We start from the raw sequence: 22,703 nt of genomic DNA, 5'->3' as shown, positions 1-22,703 counted from the left end.
GCAAAATGTGCATTCTTTTTGGCCGATGTGAAGCGGGCATGAATGATGTGAAGCTGGGAAGATTGGTGTCGCAACCACTGCTTCGATATAAAAAGGCCATCGAAACGATCACACACCACGAGGGTACGAAATATCACCAACAGAACGTAGTAGCCTCTCAAAATTTTTTGGATGTGATGGAGGGGAAAACAATGGATGTTGTTGTCCAAATGAGATACCACGAAATGAAAACTATTGAAGAGAATCGTAAAAAACTTATACCCATTATAAAAACAATTATATTATGTGGAACGCAAAACATACCTTTAAGAGGTCACAGGGATGATGGTAGTTTAGAATCGGAAAGTTCTGACGGACACGGAGAAGGCAACTTCAGAGCGTTGTTGAAGTTCCGAATCGATGCTGGAGATGAGATACTGCGTGACCATGTAAAAACGTGTCCTAAAAACGCTTCCTACATTAGCAAGTCGACACAAAATGACTTAATAGAATGCTGTGGGGAATTGATCAGCAACAAAATAGTGAACAGAATTAAACGGTCTAAATATTTTACCATTATAGCTGATGAGACCACAGATGTTTCTATTTGTGAGCAACTAGCCGTTTGTATTCGCTATTTTGATGTAGATACAAATGAAATACAAGAAGATTTTTTAATGTTTGTCGAGGTTGTTAAACTTAGTGGTGAAAATATTGCTCATCATATTTTGAAGGCGTTGGAAAGCCTTAATCTGGACATTACATTTTGCCGGGGTCAAGCCTATGATGGAGGAGCCAACATGAGCGGTAAAATACAAGGTGTTCAGGCACGGATATCCAGCATTCAGCCTTTAGCCCTTTTTACCCACTGTGCAAGCCACCGACTCAACTTAGCTCTCAGTACAGCCTGCACCGTACCCAGCATAAGAAATGCCGTAGGAGTTATCTCAAGTGTAGCAACTTTCTTTCGTGAGTCAGCTCAACGAATACATCTCCTCAGAGAAGAAATGCAAACTCAACTGCCTAAGGAAAAACAAAATATCTTAAAAAAAATGTGTGAGACCAGATGGGTGGAAAGACATGAAGCGGTTTTGACATTTTTGGACGTCTTGCCATGTCTACCTGACATTTTGCAAAAAATGGCTGATCAAGGAACCAGGAGTGCTACATCTCCATTTTCGTTGCTGCAATCAATAATGTCGTCAGAATTTCTCATAAGCCTGGTAATCCTGTCTGATATTTTAGGAATCACGCTGTCCTTATCTCGATCATTACAAGCCACTGCAATTGACATACTCTCTGCAGTTCAGCTTATCAATACGACCACAGGAAGTCTGCAGAGACAACGTGAAAATAGCACGACCTCATTCAATAAAATTTTTAATCAGGCTGAGACGATCGCAAACGAAATTGGTGCAGAAATCACGGTCCGCAGAATCACCGGCCGTCAAACAAATCGGCCGAACATTCAGACTCAGTCAGTTGAAGAATATTACCGACTTTCAGTATATATTCCTTTTTTAGACTATTTGCTAAGCGAAATGTCATCCAGGTTCCCTAGCGCTCCCCTCCAAACAATCGGACAGTTGCAAAAGTTAGTGTCCCATAACTTCAGCGATGAAGATATAGAGGATGTTTTGCGAGGCGCTGAACTATATAAGGATGACCTTCCTTGTTTTTTAGCTTTGAAGGGAGAGCTAAAAATATGGCAACAGATGAGAGAAAATATCCCAAAGACTCCAGCAGATGCCTACAAACGAGCAACGGTTCTACCGAATATTAGAACTCTGTGTCAATTGTTGTGCACGTTTCCTGTGACCACGAGCACTGCCGAGCGATCTTTCTCCACCTTACGCCGGTTAAAGTCATATCTTCGCAGCAGGATGACAGAAGAGCGTTTAAATGGACTGGCTGTAATGCACATCCATCAAGACATTGCGACAAAAATGAACGCTAATGAAGTGCTGGACATCTTTAGCAGGAAACATAAAAGAAAACCATCTTTATTAATTATGTAAATCTTTTGTTTTATTTAACCTTTATATAGGTAAATACTGCAACTTTATTTTTAACAGTTATTGTTGATTATTTTTGCCCCTATACTGCCCCATGTGCCCCTCCCAGAAAAAAATCCTGGATCCGCCCTTGCATGGTTGTCATATAGCCAGAATATAGTGGTTTCAAAGAACAAATGTTACAGGTAGGTAGGTACCTGTCTTATTTATATTTAGATTCTCATATTCCCTTACTGACCTCTTTTGACTAAACACTGTATAAAATGTACATGCCACATCAATCCGCAATTTAGGGCTTAATAAATGGCTTGCCTAACCGACATAAAAGGGCGTTTTTTCTTTAAAGTTGTCCCCTACACTTTTTTTTCAAATTTGGGATTTTTTATGTTATTTCTACTCAGAATCACGAGCTCTTTCTATCCTAATAGGAGAAAAAAAGTGTCCTAAGGTTTTTATTTCCATTCCGTCACCATTTTTCATAGACTTTGTATGGCGGTCGCGGAATGGAAAGATCGAAAAATGTATGGAAATTTTGGGACACTTTTTTTCTCCTATTAGGATAGAAAGAGATCGTGATTCTGAGTAGAACATAAAAAATCCCAAATTTGAAAAAAAAGTGTAGGGGACAACTTAAAAAAAAACGCCCAAAATACAAATCTCTGAATGGTGCAATCGGCTTAAAAATCAAACAATCCCAATCCGGCTCAGTCGACCGGCGGCGGGTAAATAAAGTGCAATGACAAATAAACAATGAGCCAACCCGGGATATTTTTACATTCGAGCCTTGCTGGGACTGAATCACCATTCCCTTTAATACTTTATATTTATACGAATATTTAATCACACACACATGTCACACATCAGCCGCATGGATCCAGATAGGTGGGCTAGGTGTAGTGTAGCTACCAAGTGGACTCTATAAAATGGGCGTGGATGTGGCAGGCCCATACATATATGGCGGGACGACCTAGACACCTTACTTAACAACTGGTCGGAAAAAGCACTAACTCGGGAGTCCTGGAAATCAAGGGGATAGACTTGCCCAGTTGTGGGACAGTGGGATACCAGAATAGGTTAGGAAACATCCATTGCTGGACAAGGTTGTCAACGGAGTCCTACAATCTTGACTGGATCATCGTTCGATATTTTACTCTACCTATTCCGAACACGCGAGTCACTCGACAAGTTTTACACTGAGTTAGGCGCAGCCATACATGCTCGCTGCCAAGAGGGCTAAGCCGGTAAAAACTTACGGACTCTACCAATATATTTTAATCTTGGAGTCGGGGAGATCGATAAAATCAAAAACCGGTCAAGTGCGAGTCGGACTCGCGCACGAAGGGTTCCGTACCATTCCGTAATATGGAACAAAAAAACGGCAAAAAAAATCACGTTTGTTGTATGGAAGCCCTACATCCATCCCAGACACAGAACTGCCTTAGCTATCACGGTTCATGAGATACAGCCTGGTGGCAGACAGACGGACAGCGGAGTCTTATTAATAGGGGTCCCGTTTTTACTCTGCATAAATATCCCATAAAAACGCCATATGCAGGTACTTGACGTCAAAGAAAATATTAATCTTAGCGTAGCACTCTTGGCGTAAAAACTTAGCGTGGTCGGAATCTATGACATGCAGCTATTCATTCGACCAAGTGTTCATGATACGATTCGACCGCTTATCAAGATCAAAATTAACTCGCCCCCGTAATCTGTAAAGCTTATCTCGCAAAGCCAATTTAAATCTGTACGAAGTTAATCCACTTCCGATTACCGCAAAACGCTGCGTTTATCAAACCTGGCATAAATTATTACCCGTGGCAAGTCGATAATATGTAGATCCACGACCTGTCATAAATTTCATTGCAATCGTGGATCTGGGTGATCAATTTGCGAGTCGAGTGACTGGGTTGCTATTGGAAGAAATATCGCCACAATCGCGAAATCTTGGAACGACTGATCCTGCGCGGTTAAAAATAAAACTGTTTAGAAGTAATTTTACTTACTTGAAATTCTAGTCTTATCCTTTCATTAGTTTAATTATCATGATTACTATCGCGGTTTTTAACTATTTGTTCATGCTTTAAATATAGAAGTTAGCGAAAGGAAGTTCCCGAAAAGGTAGTTGTTTTGGTAATGCGAGTATTGAAGTTGGTATTATCGGGTAGGGCGGGCGGCTCGGTGGGGGCCAGTGGTGGCGCGCGTGCGCGGGCCCGGGCGGCGGCGGCCCCGGCAGTGCGCGACCCGTCGTCGCCTGCCGCGCCGCCATGGCCGCGACGCGCGCTCGCTGACGCCCGACCGCGCCCGTCCCGCGCCGACCGCGACTTCTCGGCCGAGCCCACACCTCAATACGCCGCCGCTAGGTAAAGTAAACTATAGTTGTGTTGATTCGCGGCCCTCGCGCTTTGTTCTCGTCGCATGCTCTGTTCATGACGGATAGGTAATGTTATCAGTAGTACGCACGTTGCTCCAATATCGCGACGTCACACAAGCTATCTTCGATTTATCTGAACTCTTCCGAGCGGGCTCCCAGCGTCGATAAACGGCCGTGTGCTGCGCATCCAGCTGCTCCGATGCCTTGTCGGTTAGTTCGTACACCATAATCTTTATCTTTATTAGAATTAGCCTTGTTACCTAAGTAAGTAGATAGTCCCCTTTTGACGTCCCTGTCTGATATCATCTACTCGGAGCTTCAGTGAGAGTGGGTGTTATATAACAAGCCTTCCCCTCTTGGCTGGCTCTAAACATGCTTTTAGGCCTGATTACAATCTGTAGGGCTTGCATGCGTTATGAGTTTATGAGCAAATGTTTTCAGAGGTTTCGTTTATAAAAAACATTTCGATGTTTATGTTGTGTTTGTTTACGTTTATACCACAGAATACAAGTGTTATTTCTTTCTTTCACCATAAGTTTTAATGTTATTATTTAGAGTTTTTTTACAGCTTTTCATGAGTAACAAATATTACGATGAACTGTGTCACACTGTGTGGGATATCCGTACTAAGTTCTTTTTCGGATGTTCTAAATCACTTAGTACCACTTGCACCATCCTACTAACCCGAGGTTAACCGGTTAAACCTGGAGTTACCATGGTTACCAGTACAATTTGACCCTGGGTTATCGCGTTATCCCCGGGTTAATGCTGGAAGTGGCGCTTGGGGCCACTTGCACCATTCACTAACCCGGGGTTAACCGGTTAAACCTGGAGTTACTATAGTTACCAGTACAATTTGACACTGGATTAACGGTTTAACCGCTTAACCCCGGGTTAGCGGGATGATGCCAGTAGGCCTTATTGACTAACGTAGGCACCTAAACCATACGACTATTACTGTTGTGTACATTTATTAGCGTAGTTATCCATATTTGCGTGCGTGTGACTTTTGTGGACATATCCACAAAGCCTAGCGACATATCCACTTGTAAAGAAAACAGATTGGAGACACGCAGAGGTCGAGCCGTGATCGGTGTTAATTGGTCCATAACGACCGCGCGACATCCGAGACGTTTTCTCAACAAGTTACATATGGGGAAAGACGTGTTCTCTGTCAGGCGGCTGTCTTTCTGCGGGGCCTGCGGCTCGCCTCCCAGGGCTGAGGTAGGTGCTTCTTTGCCGACCTTACACAATGTCACTAACAATCGCTTTTTGCCCAGTCTCGGATCTGGATTCTTGCGAGATTAAGTAATTTTTTGCTAGGTTACTGTGGTTATGTAAGAGTTAGAACCCGAGGTGGACACTTGGACAGTCAGCATCAAATAGATAGTGTTAACAGTAGTGTAGGTAGTTAGTAACACACGTTTGCTGCTATAGAAATAAAGACTTGTTCCGATATATTGGGACACTTTGGCCTGCTGCTGACTACGACTACTCGTCTCGTATGCAATAACATGCAGTTCAGCAGTATCAATCCTAAGGGACAGCTGATCAATTGAAATCAAATGTTAGTTTTCATTATTTACAAAGTTTGTACAATAATTAGTTATTGATTTATCAAAATCGCTTATAAGGCGCTACCTAATGTTAAAGCTGGTAAATAAAAGATGAGAAGGGTCAGTCAATGTTGTTTTAAACGTACTGATTTATAAATATTTACAAAATTATAGGTTTCACTTACTAATTATATAGTTAGCAAGTGCTGCCGCATAAAATCAGTATAACATAATTGGCCCGTGGTGAGACATATAGCGTACCTAATGTGCGACTACCTAACTGTGACCCTTAATATCAAAGGATTAATACGTTAGCATTTACTCCTTTTGACCTTATTAGTAAAGTTAACCTCTGCGCTTAGGAAGTATATTGTCAAGAGAAGGCGTGTGATAATTTGTTTTAGGCAGGTTGTTCTCTACACTTTGGTACATTTGCTGTTAACCGTATTGCAGCAATATATTTTTCACCTCAGCAGCTCGAACAAGGGTACTTTGCTACTTAAAAACAGTGAGCAAAATCGCATTTTGCTCACTGAGTGAGACAAAATGAGCAAAATGCGATTTTGCTCACTCAGTGAGCAAAATTCGATTTTGCTCACTGTTTTAAAGTAGCAAAGTACCCTTGTTCGAGATGCTGAGGTGAAAATTTAATTGTTGGCATATCTTAAGAAAACATGAGTGAATAGAGGTAAGTGATGAAGAAGGAATACATTTTTCGGGTTCTCTAATATGTTCTCACTGCTGAAAAGTGAAAAGTTTTGTGAACTACACGAGATCAAAAATATTTACATCTCGTGCGCTTTTGAGTCCCTTACTACGCTCAAGATTCTAAATTAGATTCACTCGCTACGCTCGTGAATCTATTATAGAATCTTTCGCTTGCACGGGACTCAAAATAAGCACTCGAAGAAATATCAAACTTTGATCTCTTGTTGTACAAATAACTATTTCTACTCCCGTACTTTTATTTGTCATTTAAAGGGTCGTGCACACACCTTTAAAACCCTACCTTATAGTTGTCAAGACAAGTCTTTAGTCTATGCCCCAAAAAAGAAATTGTGCATACACGCAGTATCTTTTTGGCGATTTTACGATACTTAGTGTAATGACCACTTAAAAAATATTGAATTTAATACAGTGTTGCCAACCTTATTTTAAATGTCATATCTGACAAATAAGTGAACCATAGACATGTTTTTTTTTTAAATTTCATTCATTCATTCATTCTTTTCCCGCCCGTACCCTCCATTTTTGCTACTTCTTGAATTAAAAATATTTGTTAAATTTACAATTTTATTTCAAAGTAAGTGCTTGGTCGTAGAAAAAGTATTGTATGCAACGTTGTTTAACTGAGTCAAAAAATACTCGTGGCGTCTTTATTAACAATTTTCTGTTTCTGTAATTGTAATTACTCTGCTTATGTCCTTCCGCGGAAGTCTAATTATCTCTTAATCTTTTCTTTAAATCGGTTGAGACATTTGAGCGCGAAGATGTATTAATAGATGGTCGTATTCAAATGGTCGGAGTTACTTTGCTTTGGTAATATGTATTAAGATTACGCTTTATAATTTTATAGGTACCTTTGTCACTACCTATATATATGGTGATCGAATTTCTTAGTAGCCGGTCACTCACTCTTGTCTTGACTAGATGACTAGCTATACCTACATACGAGGGGTGTTCAAAATATTCTCGGTATGAGAATGAAAACAAACAAGTACGAAAAGTTTGATATTTTTATTTTTCAATATACTCCCCCCCTATGTTCATACACTTAAAAGATCGATCAATTATTTTTTTTAATCCATCGTAAAAATATTTTTTATCTTTCGTGTAAAAATGCTCCTCCACTGCCGCCTTCAATGCTTCATCGTCAGAAAATTTATTTCCACGCAGATCCTTTTTAAGATTGGGGAGCAAAAAGAAGTCGCTGGGGGCTAAGTCCGGACTATACGGTGGGTGAGTAACAGTTTTAAACCCACATTCAACAATAGCTGCCTTGGCAATATGAGCAGTATGGACGGGGGCGTTGTCATGCAGAAGCAGAATACCTTTGGTTAACTTTCCTCGCCTCTTTTCTTTAATTACATCCTTTAATTGACGTAGAATGTTAGCGTAGTACTGTCCTGTGATATTTACACCTTTTTCTTTATAATCGATTAGTAATACTCCTTCACAATCCCAAAATATCGTGGCCATGACCTTGCCAGCTGAAGGGATGACCTTGAACTTCTTGGGATGAGCTGAACCCTTAATGTGCCACTGCATGGACTCTTGTTTACTCTCTGGGTCATAATGATGAACCCAGGTTTCATCTCCAGTAACTATTCTTTGCAGCACCTCATCAGGATTTTCACCGCACAGGTCAATAAAATCGGAACAACAAGCTACACGCATGTCTTTTTGAAGCCGAGTCAGCATTCGCGGAACCCATCTTGCACTTACTTTTGACATATTAAGATGGTCATGTATAATATCATGTATGGTACCAATAGAGAGATTGGTTACTTGTGCTATAGATTTTACCTTCACTCGACCATCTTCCAATATAAGTTTTTCCACTTTATCAATATTTTCTTGTGAAGTAGCTACTACAGGCCGGCCAGGTCTAGGGTCATCTTCAATACTCTCCCTTCCGCGTTTAAACTCGCTTGACCACTTTTGAATGGTAGATAAAGAAGGAGCAGACTCACGGTAAACACAATCCATTTCCTCTTTTATGGCTTTTTGATTTTTACCCTGTTTTGTCAAGAATTTTATCACGCATCGATGTTCTAATTTAGTTAACATTGTCAATTCGCACATGATGTTCATGTTTGTTCAGCAATTGCAGAAAAACAAAAGACTATCTCGGTTCGAATTATACTTTTTTTTAATGTCAATGAATAAACAGCGGCCAGTAACGAAAGAAATTTTAGAAGAGGTCGTAAGATATCAATACCGAGAATATTTTGAACGCCCCTCGTAGTTCTAATTAATATCGCTTATGCGGCTGTCTCTGCCCAGTTCGTAAAGTTTATGAGTAAGTTCTGAGTCATCATTGAATCACTATTGTTAATTCGTGGTCTACAATTATGTGATGTAGTAATTTGAGACTCTTAAGCCCCGTCTCCATATAGCGCGGCAAACCATCGAACATTGGCTCGCGCGGCAGCCGCGCGCAATGGATACCGGGCGCATCGAGTTGGCTCGCGCGGCAGCGCGGTATCCATTGCGCGCGACTGCCGCGCGAGCCAATGTTCGATGGTTTGCCGCGCGATATGGAGACGGGGCTTTAAAAAAAATTACACGAAAAGTGGGATGACTTAGTTTTCCTTTTTTATGCCCATGGTGTTGGTATTTCAGAAAGTATTAATCTTCACGTAGTAGTGGTTTTTTAACAAGCTTTTATTAGGTCGACCTGTATGTAACTAATTATGTAATGGAATCTAAGGTAACTAATTTAACCATCTTCCAAGGATCGTAGCGTCATGAAAAGCTGTATGTAGTTCTGATGACAATACAATAATATGGTACTGTCGAACTGATCTGATGATGGAGACAGGAGGTGGCCATAGGAACTCTGTGATGAAACAACGCAACCTAATTGTGTTAGGGGTTTTTAGAATTGTCTCGATGAGTATTAGTTGTCTGTCGTAAGAAAAATACAGTCAGCGATAAAAGCTTGTACCAAAAATGAAATTTTTGCCAAAAACTTATTAAAGGTATGACGTGACATGTTCCTTTAATACGAAAAATCTTTCCAAATGTTGTTAGCTAGTTCAAAACTTTTGTTTAGTTCCCTATTATAAAGTGGTCACGTTTCTTCACTATTCAGATATTAGTCAGTACGGTTGTTTTAATCGCAGCGTTTGTTCCACGTTTCCTTTGTCCGCGAGCACGTGGTGCACCGTAAACAAATGTGTTTATATTCAATCACTCTCATAACACTCTCCGCTCTACACTACTCTACAGACACAGTATAAGTGAGGAAGCCAGTACGTTGGTTCACTATTTTTATGGGACAAAGACCCTACTCCCACAGTAAGCTCAAGAAGGCTTATGTATGTTGTTGTAGAGGTAGATAACGATATATTCTATATAAGCAACAGCCGCCGGAGGGCGTACACCACCCGTATTGTTGGGTCACTCGCGCGCATTGGACAAGGTTTCTTGTTCAGTAACGAATTTAAATACGAAATAATCTTAAACGTGTGTCATCTGACATTACAGCCAGAAAATGTGTTATCCTATACATGGTCCTCTGTAAACATGTAGGTATACCTACTTATGCTATTTTATATCAAGATTGATTAACTAAAGTAACTAAACCATCACATCACTAAGGCCTGTCTGGTACTCGGCTCCAATTATTTCACATTGAAGTTCATAAAGTACTTACGATAACAGAAGCAATTCCATAGCTAGAACTGTTCCTCGTGACCCGATGTTTCTGATGCTCTAACTTTATTTGCTTTATTAAGACAATAATATACTGCGAACGTAAGTTTATCTGTAGCACAAATCCACACCGCTAACTGCCGCATGTTTTTGCTCAGCGATAAATAACGCCAAAAGTATGAGGTAATAGAGCGGTTAATAAAACTTATGATGAGTAGGTAAACAGTTTTTAAGTATTTTGAAGAGGTTTCCGGTGTTATTCGGCAAAGATTACCGCGATAGTAAAACATCTACCTATCATTATTTAATAACAAATAAGTAACGGTATGTAGGTACCTACGGATATTTATTTATTTATTTAAACTTTATTGCACAAATTTACACAAAAGGAGTACAAATGGCGGAATTAACGCCATGAGGCATTCTCTACAAGTCAACCATTGGGCTAAACAGAGACAGTTTGTTTGGTGCAGGATTGTAAATAGTGGATATGAAAACAGACACGAGATTACTATGATGTCTATGATACTATACTTACACAAATATATATTTTAAATATACCTACATATATACAAATTCAATGTATATATATATATAGGTATATATATATACATAGGTAGGTATTATTTGTTTATTTATTTATATATATACCTATATATATATATATATATATATATATATATATATATATATATATAGGTATACCTAGGGTATATATACCTATATATATATATATATATATATATATATATATATATATATATATATAGGTATATATATAAATAAATAAACAAATAATACATTATGAGATATGATATTATGTTAGGATATTATGTTGGTCGTAGGATTATCGTCCCATCTATTGAGCCATGCTTCAGTCCCGATCTTACAGTACCTAAAGGCTTCAGTGGTCAGCAATGCACCAGTGGTCAGCCCATCTTGCATATGTTTGGTTGTAACTTGTAATTAGTAAAGTTTTAAAAATTTTCATGTCACAAATAGGCAGGGGAGAGTCGGTTATATTGTACCAGTTTTTATTAAACTTTCCTACGATCGAAACACTTTTTAAGTTGTGTTTCTCACCCTTAGTCCTATAATTTATCATTTTTATAATGGAGAACTGAATATATCTTCTTTAACAGTTACGTCTTTTTGTTATTAACCATGAGATTAGTTGACAAGATTATGCTCCTAATAATTTTAGCAAGTACAATATTAATTTTCACACGTATTAAGTAGGTACCTACTTATTGTAGACACGTGCTGTAAACGGCAACGTTGCGTAATAACGGGGTTTTCTTATTCGTTTTAATAACAATCGCATCTGGGTCTGCAGGTAGGCAAAACAAAACCGGCCAAGTGCGAGTCGGACTCGCGCACGGAGGGTTCCGCACCATCAACAAAAAATAGAGCAAACCAAGCAAAAAAAAAAACAAAAAAACGGTCACCCATCCAAGTACTGACCCCGCCCGACGTTGCTTAACTTCGGTCAAAAATCACGTTTATTGTATGGGAGCCCCACTTAAATCTTTATTTTATTCTGTTTTTAGTACATATTTGTTGTTATAGCGGCAACAGAAATACATCATCTGTGAAAATTTCAACTGTCTAGCTATCACGGTTTGTGAGATACAGCCTGGTGACAGACGGACGGACGGACGGACGGACGGACAGCGGAGTCTTAGTAATAGGGTCCCGTTTTTACCCTTTGGGTACGGAACCCTAAAAAAAGTATCACCTGCAGTATTATTGCTTACCTAACGTCGTCGTAGTAGCTCGAAGAAAGTTGGGTTTCACAGGGAAGCGCCCTCCTTTCCATGGGGGGCATAGCGATATATAAAAGTAAAGTAAAGTAAAAAGTCATTTATTGTCGCAAAACATATATGTAGAAAAAAGACACAGTAAGCACATAAGTCCAATGGGGTTGTTGACTGTATAAATATAAGTATATATAATATATATGTTAATTATAACTAAATGTAGAAGGAGAAGTTAATTTGAACGTGACGTCGTGTGTGCGTTTCATATACACTTGATTTGACCTGACAGTCAACCACCCTATAAGGGCAATAAGCATTAATTACAGCAACGAATATCATACGAACATATATTAAAGCCTAACAAAGCAAGACTTTTATGTCACCAAAAATATGTTATAAAGTCCTATTTATATATGGCTCTTGATATCCCTGTTGGAAAAAGCGAGACTTTTTGTTCGCCAAAAATACCTATGTTACGAGGGGTATTCAAAATATTCTCGGTATGAGAATGAAAACAAACAAGTACGAAAAGTTTGATATTTTTATTTTTCAATATACTCCCCCCCTATGTTCATACACTTAAAAGATCGATCAATTATTTTTTTTAATCCCTCGTAAAAATATTTTTTATCTTTCGTGTAAAAATGCTCCTCCACTGCCGCCTTCAATGCTTCATCGTCAGAAAATTTATTTCCACGCAGATCCTTTTTAAGATTGGGGAGCAAAAAGAAGTCGCTGGGGGCTAAGTCCGGACTATACGGTGGGTGAGTAACAGTTTTAAACCCACGTTCAACAATAGCTGCCTTGGCAATATGAGCAGTATGGACGGGGGCGTTGTCATGCAGAAGCAGAATACCTTTGGTTAACTTTCCTCGCCTCTTTTCTTTAATTACATCCTTTAATTGACGTAGAATGTTAGCGTAGTACTGTCCTGTGATATTTACACCTTTTTCTTTATAATCGATTAGTAATACTCCTTCACAATCCCAAAATATCGTGGCCATGACCTTGCCAGCTGAAGGGATGACCTTCAACTTCTTGAGATGAGCTGAACCCTTAATGTGCCACTGCATGGACTCTTGTTTACTCTCTGGGTCATAATGATGAACCCAGGTTTCATCTCCAGTAACTATTCTTTGCAGCACCTCATCAGGATTTTCACCGCACAGGTCAATAAAATCGGAACAACAAGCTACACGCATGTCTTTTTGAAGCCGAGTCAGCATTCGCGGAACCCATCTTGCACTTACTTTTGACATATTAAGATGGTCATGTATAATATCATGTACGGTACCAATAGAGAGATTGGTTACTTGTGCTATAGATTTTACCTTCACTCGACCATCTTCCAATATAAGTTTTTCCACTTTATCAATATTTTCTTGTGAAGTAGCTACTACAGGCCGGCCAGGTCTAGGGTCATCTTCAATACTCTCCCTTCCGCGTTTAAACTCGCTTGACCACTTTTGAATGGTAGATAAAGAAGGAGCAGACTCACGGTAAACACAATCCATTTCCTCTTTTATGGTTTTTTGATTTTTACCCTGTTTTGTCAAGAATTTTATCACGCATCGATGTTCTAATTTAGTTAACATTGTCAATTCGCACAGGATGTTCATGTTTGTTCAGCAATTGCAGAAAAACAAAAGACTATCTCGGTTCGAATTATACTTTTTTTTAATGTCAATGAATAAACCTTAGCGGCCAGTAACGAAAGAAATTTTAGAAGAGGTCGTAAGATATCAATACCGAGAATATTTTGAACGCCCCTCGTATAAGGTCCGATTTACCTATATATGACTCTTGGAATCGCCTCCTGGAAGGAAAACGTTCTACTTTTCACCACCCACATCTTAAGTTGTGTATCGAGAATCTTTTACTTCCTGTCTTGGGGGCTTTAATGGTTTATATCGCAGGGATAGCCTATTAGAAAGTTTTACAATCGACTAGACCTTTAGTAATCAGTTGCTATAAGTGCAAAAATCCCTAACGTTATACCTTAAAAATAAGCTAACTGTAATAGGCAGGTTTGGATAGCTCTTCATCAAATTAAACTGGCACTATTTGTGCGGATTATACACGTCAGACTAGCATTACATTGATATTATATTAAGTATCTAAAGAATAGGTTAATCAGACCTTATAAGATGTAATGTGTTGACCATTTTAAGACGCGATGGCAATGACGTGCGTTCGGTGCGTTTGATGCGTTCCCTTATAAGCGTGACAAAATTACCTGATGACGTCTTCAGTTGCCTAACTAAAAGAAATACGTGCGTACCACATAAGTAAATTTGTTGATTCATATCTCACAAAACGCGGAAACTGTCTAGCTAATACTAGCGGGGTAGGTCCAAGGTAGGTCTTTAGGGATAGATTTGTGCTTACGTACCTACCTACACACTTATCAGAACATGGCGGTTTATCTACGCCTACAACGACAACGAACAATTGTAAGTGATCATAATATTCGACCTATACCTAATTGTAGACTTACCTTATTTTAGAATAGAACGACCAATTTCCCAGCCGTTCCTTAGAGCTCTGTATCAAAAAACTACATACATATACAAAAGCTTCTACCAAATCTCTTCTTAAATCACTGGCAGTGTCTAAACAGTTTCAAACACCCAATACCTCGGGATTCCACCTAAAATAAATATCCTCGCACATCAATTGCCGTGTTTAATTGGCTAATCTTACCTATCAATTTACAAAATGAGGAGGAGGAACGATGTTTGATCGTGGATCAGATGTAATGCTGTTCCACCTGTAATACAGTGGTTGATAAATGTTGTAAATATTATCCTGGGTTTGATAAGCCGAAATCTCATAAGATTGTACCTCTTATTGGTACTTTGTCCTTTTCGTATTAAATACCTATTTAATTATCTTGCCTATAGGTACTTATCTAGGCACTAGTGTTCCTAGGGTGGGTATTATAGTCGTATCAGTTGTTGCCATTGACCATTGTATCTGCTGCGGAACCTCTTTGCAGTTAATAAGAAATAAAGCAGGGAGGTCTTTTATAAAAAACACAGTAAGAATTTTCTTAAAGGGAAACGTGTATGAAAAGGTTCAAGGTTTCGTTCGTAAATAGCTTTGACTACATTCTTATATATTGTATCCTTTAATGGAAGCAAGTTAAGACATGTCAGTGAACCCTGATATATTTGGAAAGACCTTCCACTGACTCAGCCCCTAGGGTCCGATTCGGATTTCGTAATAGACATCTATTAGATATCTTGTAGACATCGCCAAGATACGATAACGATATGTTTGATCTAACCTGTCAAATTTGACATTTCCGCGATTCTGGAGATACTCTTGAACGATTTCCACAAGATTAACTTAGAGATCTAATTCACATCTAATAGATATCTAACACGATCTATCGTAAAAGTGACATTGGTTGCCCGAATTGCGCTGCAAAAGAGAACTTGTTGAAATCTAAACTATAACGTATCTAGAATGGATCTAGTACGTGTCGTCTCTTGTGCATATCTTGAAGTTCGAATACGGCAGTAGGTACTGTATGCGATGGGCCCAAACGTTCCTTAAACCTAAGGTCTATTATAACTCAAGAATTTGTTAGAGTTTAGAACTGGTTTTGATACGACCTTAACGATCTTTTTGGTGATTGGAGCGCATCTGGTGCACGACTTTCGAATCAGTGTGAGTGATCTTTAAGGTCTTATCAAAATAAGATCAAAACCGTAACATGTTCTTAAATCCGAATCGCGCTGTAATAATCAATCCAATGGCAATTTTCATTGGTCGAAAGTACCTACCTCATAACTCATAATTATGTATTGGAATAAACCATTTTTTACGGCTTTAAGTAATACAAGCCCCGATGCATTTAAGTTCGTCTGGTGAAAAACAATCTTCATATTTATTTTAATATATTTTAAACATGTAAATAGCTCATTAAAATAGTATTTTATGCAACCGTTGTTTAAGAGAGGTCAAAAAAGGCGAGTGGCGTGAGTAACAATTTGAGGCGAAGCCGAAAATTGTTAATAAAGACGCCACGAGTATTTTTTGACTCAGTTAAACAACGTTGCATACAATACTTTTTCTACGACCAAGCACTTACTTTGAAATAAAATTGTAAAAACAAATATTTTTCATTCAAGAAGTAGCAAAAATGGAGGGTACGGGCGGGAAAAGAATGAATTAATGAATTAATGAAATTAAAAAAAACATGTCTATCGTTCACTTATTTGTCAGAGATGACATTTAAAATAAGGTTGGCAACACTGTATGTCTGTACTTTCTTCATGGATTCGAAGCAGCATTGTCTGTCTATCCCGAGTGGGCCGTTACTCGGGATAGACTAGACATCGGCATCTATTTCAATAGATGATCCTACCCGAAATAATTAGAAAAGGTTATTCTTCTCATCGTAGAAATTATATTTCTTTTTTTTTGTTTTATGATTAGGTATAAAAAAATATTACATAATTTGAACCTAAGAAAATGCTCTGACTAGCCGAGAACTTATATGCATCAGGCCTCATACACGTATGTAGTCGAAAAAACATTAGCCCCAAATAATCCATTGCAACCCCAGTCGATAGGTTAGGTAGGTACCTAGATAATTTTATAGGGTAGGGTGTAGGAAAAGGTAGATATAGCACATAGCATGCAGCATTAAGTTATTACCTAAGGAGTGAGATTCTGACTGATTTGTCACGGACCTTAATATGTAGGTAAGTTGCCTACGAATACCTAAGTAACATATAAAGTTCAACGCCTTTGTTGATTATGATTACTTAATATCGCGCTTAGTACAGGCAGGTATGATTTAGATATCACAAGTCCCACATATTATGGAAATGATTACACCTCAAGGCCAAAATTCGCGTTTAAAATTCGGGTCACAATCTATTAACGACGTATGGTGTGCCACAGGCGAGGCCACCTACTTATCTCACTTATCTAAAGGTGCTTAAGCCTCCCGAAAATTCCCGCGTGCGTAGAAAATTTACGACTTGAGAAGAGATTTTAGCGTTATCTGCTTTATCAGGAGATATTGCGAGGTGCCGTGAGCTTGTCGTTTGCTAAACAATAGTAATTTATCTGGGCGCTAGATCGCACGCCGCCCAACCGCTGTCCGCTATATGAATCTCCAGTCTGAATGGTGTTCGGATCGTTTACTCGTTCGTGTACACATAGTGCACATGTTGTGTATAGTGTTGGCAAACGCGTGCATTCTTGAGATGTATGTTTTAGTTATTTACTAGCTGAGGTGAGTGATATTTTAATCCTTCGATTGCTTCAAAATTGTTGAAATTTACTGTTCACAGTTTATTTCAAATTTCAACACAATTATTTTGAAGTTTTAGAACGTTCCACTACTTGATTGAACTGTTTTAATTTCTAAATATAACTAATAAAATGTTTCAGATACCAGAAATCAATGACATCCTTAGATGAATTTGTCAATTCATCAGCATGGCTTATCAAGGTATAATAGTTTATTTATTTTATGTAATATGCAAGTAATACCTGCGGGCTCAGCACGGATCCATTTTTATCCACTATCACTATGCCCGTCACTTTCGCACTTACCTACTTGTTAGAACGTGACAGGCATGGTGATAAATGATAAAAATGCGACCGTGCTACTAGGGCAGATTGTAACATCCAAAGTGGAAAAAATGGTCACTGCTCTCAGCCATTTTGCATCTGTTATTCACCTCTGAAACACTGTTTTGAAGAGATTTGATACGGATATAATTATGTGATTTGAACCCTCTAGATATAGGTACCTAAAGCAATAGTAAAGCAATAGTTTTCGGATACTAATAACCTCTTAAAATTATCCCTTATTAGAACAAAGAATAAACACCAAATTTCAATTTCCACAAAAAAATAATTGTGCCTACAAATAACTAATTTCACACAGCCATGTTCGCGGCCAAAAGCTTGTATGGACCTAAACGCAGTAAAACCACCATGTAAATAGTTGTTTAATACACTGATTACTGCAGTTCATTAGAACATTACCATAATTTACCGAGTATTACTGCATGTGGCAAGGTGGTTATTTGTGCCTAGTTTAATGGGTAGGGCTGGACCGATCACGCAAGCATCCTTCCATTATTACTGCGGACTTTGCCGAGTGCAGATTAGTAACATTCATAGTTAAAATTGACACTTAAAATAAATGTATGTTTATAACAAGGCACTAAAAGTGCTCAACATTTTTGGTGGCAATACAGTAAATTGGTAAACCCCGCCATTATTTAATAATGGAATCTTCAACTGACGGTGAAGATGATGATATCTATGATGACGTAAGTTATATTTATAAATATTATAATACACCATACAATACATCTATAAATTGAACCTAATGCTAAGCGTGCGCCCAAACCCGGTACATCGGTACAATTGGTGTGGGTTCCTTTCTGGTCGATCAACTACTGGAAATTAAGTTGTTGTTCCAGGTATTATAGGTATAGACATCTAGCGAATTGTATCGCGTCCGGATGTTTGTGAGGTGACAAACAGGGAGGTTTATAAAATCGGAGTAATGTTTTTTTTTAGTAGGTCACTTTTGTTTCGTAGGTCAGTTTATTATATATTTCATAGCTCTCTTTATATCTCTCCATAAATCAATGATTTATACATATTACGTGTCTCCGTCATCGATTTGATTAGGCCTGTAGATCTGGTCGAGGACCTACACCGTATCACACCGCGTGTCCAAAACTAGAACGAACTATAAATAAAAAAATACTTAGGTAGGCAGGTTATAAAATATATACGTAGGTAGTACAAAAGTTGCTTGAGCATCAGCATGGAGTGAGTCATCCTTAATGGCGTACCGTTACTTGCAATATCCGTAAAAGGACTGATCCACGCTAGCCCCATACTTGTAAAAGTAGTATTGTAGCTTGTATGTAGGGATTGCAATCCGGTCTGGTTTTGAATCCGGCCGGATCCGGCCTGATTTTGGCCTCAATCCGGGGATCCTGCCGGATCCGGCCGGATTGGTATTGCAGATAAAAAATTCATCAATTCACGTATTTTATTATGTTTTTTATCGTTATATGCGAAGTTAAGGATATTTTTTAATGGATTAATAAAACGGCTGTTTTAAGTTTCAAACATTAACGTTTTTATTACTTATAACCACTAAGTCTTATTACAATAATCAGTGTCACAAATTAAAATCTTCTTTTTCTCTTAAAATATCTATAGCCTAACATTAAAACATTTATTTACACAACATATTTTCCAGCTTTATTTAGTAGCATAATAATAACAAAATAACATCATAATAAATAAACATTATAGGACATATTTACACAAATTGACTAAGCCCCACGGTAAGCTGAAGAAAGCTTGTGTTGTGGGTACTGAGTCAACGATATATATAATATACAAATACTTAAATACATAGAAAACAAACATGACTCAGGAACAAATATCTGTGCTCATCACACAAATAAATGCCCTTACCGGGATTCGAACCCAGGACCGCGGCATCACAGGCAGGGTCACTACCGACTAGGCCAGACCGGTCGTCAAAAGTCAACAATTCAACATATATTCCTCTAATTACTTTAATTCGACAAAACATTTAACTAACTGCTGAAGTGCTGAATCAAGTTTTATAAAGTATTCAATATAATATTTTAAATGCAGGTAACACTTTATTATAACTGGGCTCGAATGGTTTATACAAAATAAAACGAAATAACACGTACGTTTAATTACAATGTAACAACACAATTTATTGAATATAAAACAATACTTACGCTGCACGGGAATCTCAACACTACGACGACACATATTTCGTCGGCTAGAAGACTGGCGTCAACTAACAAACAAGTTGTTGTGTTGCTGTTTGCGAGGGAGAAAATAGAACGGCAACATCGCACCCGCACCGCATATATCGCGCGCGTCGAGCGACGTTCGAATATTGGCAAGAACTTTTAAATTTTAGCGTTATTTTATTCTTTGATTCATTTACCGGATCCGGGACCGGATCTGGTGAATTTTGCCGGATCCGGTAGCTTGAAAAATGTGCCGGATACGGCCGGATTACCGGATCCGCCGGACCGGATTGCAATCCCTACTTGTATGTACGCTACACCGCACATACATAATTAAACAACGGTTCGATGTATGTACATATGTATTTATTTAAATGGGCTGATCTCATCAATCACAGGTGAGCTATTTTAAGTCGTTCCTTCACAATATGAAAGCTAGTTTCAATTCGCCTATGAATTATTGATCTTGCTACCAGCTGAGGCAACAATGTCTCTGAAACGTGTGATTGGTTCGTATTTTAAAACCAAAAATCTAGGGTAATTGTCTATGCGTGTATGCATATTGTTATAGTTTAGTTGGTGTTTTATCGCGGTAATTATGAAAGTTATCAGTTTTTGAAAGTGTTCATGTATCTACCTACCCCCCTGAGTGTAGCCAGGTACGCATATCTAATATTACGCAAAAAAAGGCTGAATGGATTTAAGTCATTATTTCTACACAGAGTTTATAACTATTTGAATAGGTCATACATATTTTGTATAAGTACTAGAATTCATCTCTCTCTTCAGTGGTATAAGAAATTGGACTGTATAACGATTTCTATAGTTATATACTTTTTCTTGGATTAGAAAGAACTTCGCAGATGAGGATGTAAATCAGGAACACGATGCGGTAAAAAAAGTTAGTAAATAATAAGTAGCTAATATCGTGCTATATAGTTGATATTAATTTCATTATTATACTGCATGAAAGGTTCTACGAAGTTCTTTGTAATGGCAAAAAAGAACTATAAATTGTAAGTTTTTACTTTCTATTTGTGCGATAATTGCGATGCGCTCAGGCAATATAAGTAAAACCAGGTACAAAAAGTTAGACAAGCTGGAAGTGTAGAAGTATATCCACTTACGGACCACATTGAAATAACATTTTTTACGTGTGCCTCGTTGCGTTTTCATTGGTGTAATCATTAGGCATGCGATGAATATGTGCATCTCTAATCTATAGCATGTAGTTCACGTAAACTACATATTTAACATCTGTTAGAAGAGTTATTGATTTATAGCTATTTTTATAGAGATTGTCTACTGCAATCAATACTTAACTTGCTTTACATGCTCCCAACTGGCCTATGGTTTTGGAGACCGTAGGGCTCGTTTTTTTGGGTTACATGCACGGTGCTCATCCTATAACCTTAGGTTTACATATGTATATATTAGATTTACATTTATTAGCAAGTAGCAACATCAACGAATTTATTTCTCATTTGTCCTTTAAATTTTTTAAGTGAGATTCTTAAGTAAGTACTACTTTGGGTATAGCGTATGTACCTACCTACTTATACATTTCATTTCAAGTATATTTTCCCCTTTATTGAGACGTGCATAATTCATTGAAAAATAATAACTTCTAAGTATGTTCTCCGTCGCCGTCATAAATATTTATATATCTATGCACTTTGTGTCGTTGAAATAAAAATAAGAAAAAAGTATTACATATTTATGAAGCAAACTGTGTCGTAATATTAATTCATAATTCGTAACTTGTGGTAATACATATGTACCTACTTAACAGTTTTTTATTGCTTTAATAATCGGTATAATTGAAACGTTAGAAAGGCAATACGATGTAACGTTTTTGTGAATTGTCTAAAAAAATATGACGAGCAGCGCGCAGTGCATTTGCAAAATAATTCCGAGTATCTTTCGTATTTTTTACACAACTTCATTATAATATTTCGCCTTATGTTAAAGGGATACGATTCAGTCTTGCTTCCCAAGTTTATCACCAGGGTAATTGCGTCAGATTGGGGTAGTTAGAACTACAAGAAAATGAATAAGTATGCTGAGATTTATAAAATTAGGATTAGGGAGCCTGCCGCGAAAAACGAAAATCGAAATTTTGTTATCAGCTTCTATGTCGTTCTTGCATATTTGAGCGATATAGAGACGCAGATAAAGAAATTTCGGTATTCTCTTTTCGCCGTAGGGCCTCTGATATTGCCTTAACCCGAGCATTTAGAAGAGGAACTCAATTTATCTCGGTTGGCCACAGTCACGGTCGATCGGTAACCTTCTAGATCTCTTTAATTGGTATTTCTTATGAATTCTAGCGATAAAATGTGACGTTATCTATGAAAAGGGACCTTAAACTTTTAAATAAATGTCATATACCTACTAAGAAAAAGTGACCAAGGCCTCCAGTGCCCCAGGCTGGAATCGAACCAGCGTCCTCTGCTATAGCAGATGTATAGATTTTCTTAGTATATGACACTTTTTAAAAGTTTATAATTTATATAGTAGCGTGTCTACTTGAAATAAAAACAAATTAAAATATTTTCTGAAAATAATTTAATTTGTTCTAATACAAAAGGGACCTTATTGTCGATGGCGCTTACGTCATTATTAACGATATGCTCCGATATAAATACAATGCCGCGCGATACTGTGCGGCGTAAGCGCCATCGGCAATAAGCTCCCTTTTCATAGATAATGCCCCAAACATCCAGTTTGGACTTTTGGAAAGTTGGATATAGCAGGTCAACCAAATCTTGTAAAAAAAGGCGCGAAATTCAAATTTTCTATGGGACGATATCCCTTCGCGCCTACATTTTTCAAATTGCCGCCTT

General features: G+C 38.0%; 1 protein-coding gene across 1 annotated transcript in view; it reads left to right on the top strand.

Annotated features, from left to right (window-relative positions):
- The first annotated feature begins 17,251 nt into the window (after positions 1 to 17,251).
- Positions 17,252 to 22,703, top strand: part of LOC134648773 (regulator of G-protein signaling 9) — a 31,608-nt gene continuing 26,156 nt past the window's right edge. Inside the window, exons 1-2 of the mRNA XM_063503328.1 lie at positions 17,252 to 17,318; positions 17,477 to 17,537. Of these exons, the coding sequence (XP_063359398.1) occupies positions 17,490 to 17,537 (48 nt within the window). The 5' untranslated portion in view covers positions 17,252 to 17,318; positions 17,477 to 17,489. The remainder of the gene's footprint in view (positions 17,319 to 17,476; positions 17,538 to 22,703) is intronic.

Source organism: Cydia amplana, chromosome 6 (assembly GCF_948474715.1).
Source record: "Cydia amplana chromosome 6, ilCydAmpl1.1, whole genome shotgun sequence".
In the NCBI taxonomy this organism is placed as follows: domain Eukaryota; kingdom Metazoa; phylum Arthropoda; class Insecta; order Lepidoptera; family Tortricidae; genus Cydia; species Cydia amplana.
Note: the sequence above shows the minus strand (reverse complement) of the source record. Positions and strands in the feature narration are given on the sequence as shown.